General features: G+C 41.2%; 1 protein-coding gene across 6 annotated transcripts in view; it reads right to left on the bottom strand.

Annotated features, from left to right (window-relative positions):
• The window catches only part of LOC138019707 (centrosomal protein of 72 kDa-like), a 51,325-nt gene that overhangs the window by 47,149 nt on the left and 1,676 nt on the right, over window positions 1-2,500 (bottom strand). For 2 of the 6 annotated variants that reach the window (XM_068866570.1, XM_068866575.1), the window contains exon 2: window positions 470-772. The exons of the other annotated variants lie outside the window; for them this stretch is intronic. In XM_068866570.1, coding sequence (XP_068722671.1) covers window positions 470-515 — 46 coding nt within the window. In that variant the 5' untranslated portion in view covers window positions 516-772. The remainder of the gene's footprint in view (window positions 1-469; window positions 773-2,500) is intronic. 6 annotated transcript variants of the gene reach the window in all.

The following is a 2,500-nucleotide window of genomic DNA, read 5'->3' as shown; positions in this document are numbered from 1 at the left end:
TAAGTCAGTCATTTTGTTCCAAGTCAGTTCATTCCAAGCTACATGTACTGTGAGATCATTCCATAAAATAGTCAGATCGTTCCAAGATACAGTTAGAACATTTCACAAATACTCAGATAGTTTGACTCCTAAACCCAAACTACCAATGTTTGATTTGATAGCGCTTTCTTAATACAATTGTAGGGTAAGATCAGATTAGAAATTTTAAAAAAGTGCTGCTGCAATTTTGCCACAAAACACAAGTAAGCATATGTTATGTTTCAGCAGTTCCAGCGGTTGAACCAACCCGAAATATGAACCTGCAATTGATACAAGAAGTACAATGTACTCTTGGAGGACACGCAAGACATTCCATGTCCCAGTTTACCAAAACCTGAGAATATTGCCAGCGTAACCAACAGACACCACCAGTGGCTGAGGCCAAAAGATCCCACAGACTCAACTTTTGACTTTGATGAAAACCACATACCTGATGGTTTCCTGCGTGAGACATTGCAGTTCAGAACTGGAGACATCTGATGTTCGCGACCAACCAGCAGCTAGAGACCCTTGCCCGAACAAAGTTGTAGTACATTGTACATCGACGCTGCCTTTAAGCCTTGCCATTATCCCATCAGCCACCTGTTAACAATTAATGGCTCAGTGGTTCAAGTAACTTGGATTTTGAGAAGGAAGTCTGGGCAGCCCTGAGGACAATTACTGTACATGTACATTGTATTCTGCATGCCAAACTTCAAGGATGTATACATGTACATTTCATTGGACACAGGCTCTATGGAGAAAAGTAATAAATAACTTATACCTTAAAATGTACATGTATATCACACTTACATGTACAGTGTATACTTTGCTTGATCCACTAAACATACAATCATACCTAGCAAGCACAAAACATGTAGAAACAGCGAAAATCTATCTATCAATCACAAATCTTGTCAGCAATGTGAAATTTTTAGCTCATTAGTCACACCAATTACAGGTTTTCGTGTGAAATGACCATGAATTATTACTCTAACCACTGTGTCAGAGTTCACGCTGGATTTTGTACATAAAATTCCAGAAGTATTCAAGGAGTTTTCAAGAACAAGAAATTGCGTTTTTAAGGAATCTTTGTAAGAAGATATCCTTGCCATACATGTACATCATGTTGCAGTGTTTTCTTTGCTGAAAAAGCCTACCTTGATATTCTTTCCCACGTCCTGCGAGTTAAGTGAACACACGGACATTCTATATTTTTTGCATTTAATCTTTCCCCAATAGTAAAATTTGGGCTCAATTTTTGAAATGTTTCTTTTAACCTCGCATGGTGCAATCTCAACAATTTTCACCCAAGCAAAAATTCAAGGAGTTTACTAGCAGTTTCCCACCAAATCCTTTTTTTTCAAGGGCTTTTCAAGTGCCCTTGAAGTCCAATTAAAATTCCAGGGCTTTTCAAGAACTTCAAGGAGTAGCATGAACCCTGCTGTGTGTATGCTAAATAAGTATTGCTAAATAAGTATATTTTTCCCCGGGGGGGGGGGGGGGGGGGATGGAGGACTCTCATATGGAACAGACGGGGATGCTCGTCGGAAATTTTGAATGGCTCTAGCTTTTTGTGACCCCTAAAGGAGACCAATCTGTGCGTCGCTTAAACAAATTTTGACCCCTAAAAGAGACTGCTTAAAAACACACAAATATCACATGCAATGAGTTTTGATGATATAAAGACATAATCATCGAATGCTTTTATCTAAAAGTAGTTTTTAAAAGCATTGTCTTTAAAAGCAAATCTTCTGTTTCTCTTCGTGTAATTCTTTATTTCTTTGTGGAACCCTAAACAAGACCTTGGGGGCTTAAAATATTGGCGCTTTGCCCGGAACACCCTAAGGGAGACCAATATCCAAAATTTACATCCCTAAGCGAGACGACGAGCATCCCCGTCTGTATCATATGGGAGTCCCCCCCCCCCCCTTCCCAGGTTTTTTACATGTTTCCCAGGTGCTGGAGCTTGACCTTCAGACCCTGTATCACTGCAATTGTGGTACTTACAGCTTTGTGCAGAAGATGATGGTGCTACCTTTCCTCCCAGCAAACGGGATTTGCACCATGTTCGAGTGTTTCCAGGGACAAGCATCAGAGCCACTTGCAGAATTTAGCAAGTACGCATCCAGCACCAGGATCAATGGAACCACCTGGACCCCTCCAATTGGACTGCCTTTAAGCAAGCTGTGCACTCAAACAGCAAAATCTAACCCTAACCATGCCATAAACTGCAGAGCATCTGGATGGGGCCAGCTGCCCCTGTACCCTCTTATTAAGTTCCTTCACAGGGAGGCCAGATTAACCTCTATCCAGATTCACCTCATGTCAGAGAAGAAGCTCAAGAGAATACAGCGTTGAGAGTACCGTAAGCTCTAGGAAATGATTTTTGACCTGTGGGATGAGTATGAAGCTAATGAAAGGTCAGCCAAGTGTTTGCTGAAAGCTTGCTCTTACCTCAACAGACCACGAGAAGACTGAG

This window comes from Montipora capricornis, chromosome 10, assembly GCF_036669925.1.
Source record: "Montipora capricornis isolate CH-2021 chromosome 10, ASM3666992v2, whole genome shotgun sequence".
In the NCBI taxonomy this organism is placed as follows: domain Eukaryota; kingdom Metazoa; phylum Cnidaria; class Anthozoa; order Scleractinia; family Acroporidae; genus Montipora; species Montipora capricornis.
The sequence above is the reverse complement of the archived record's forward strand: the minus strand, read 5'-3'. Positions and strand labels throughout refer to the sequence as shown.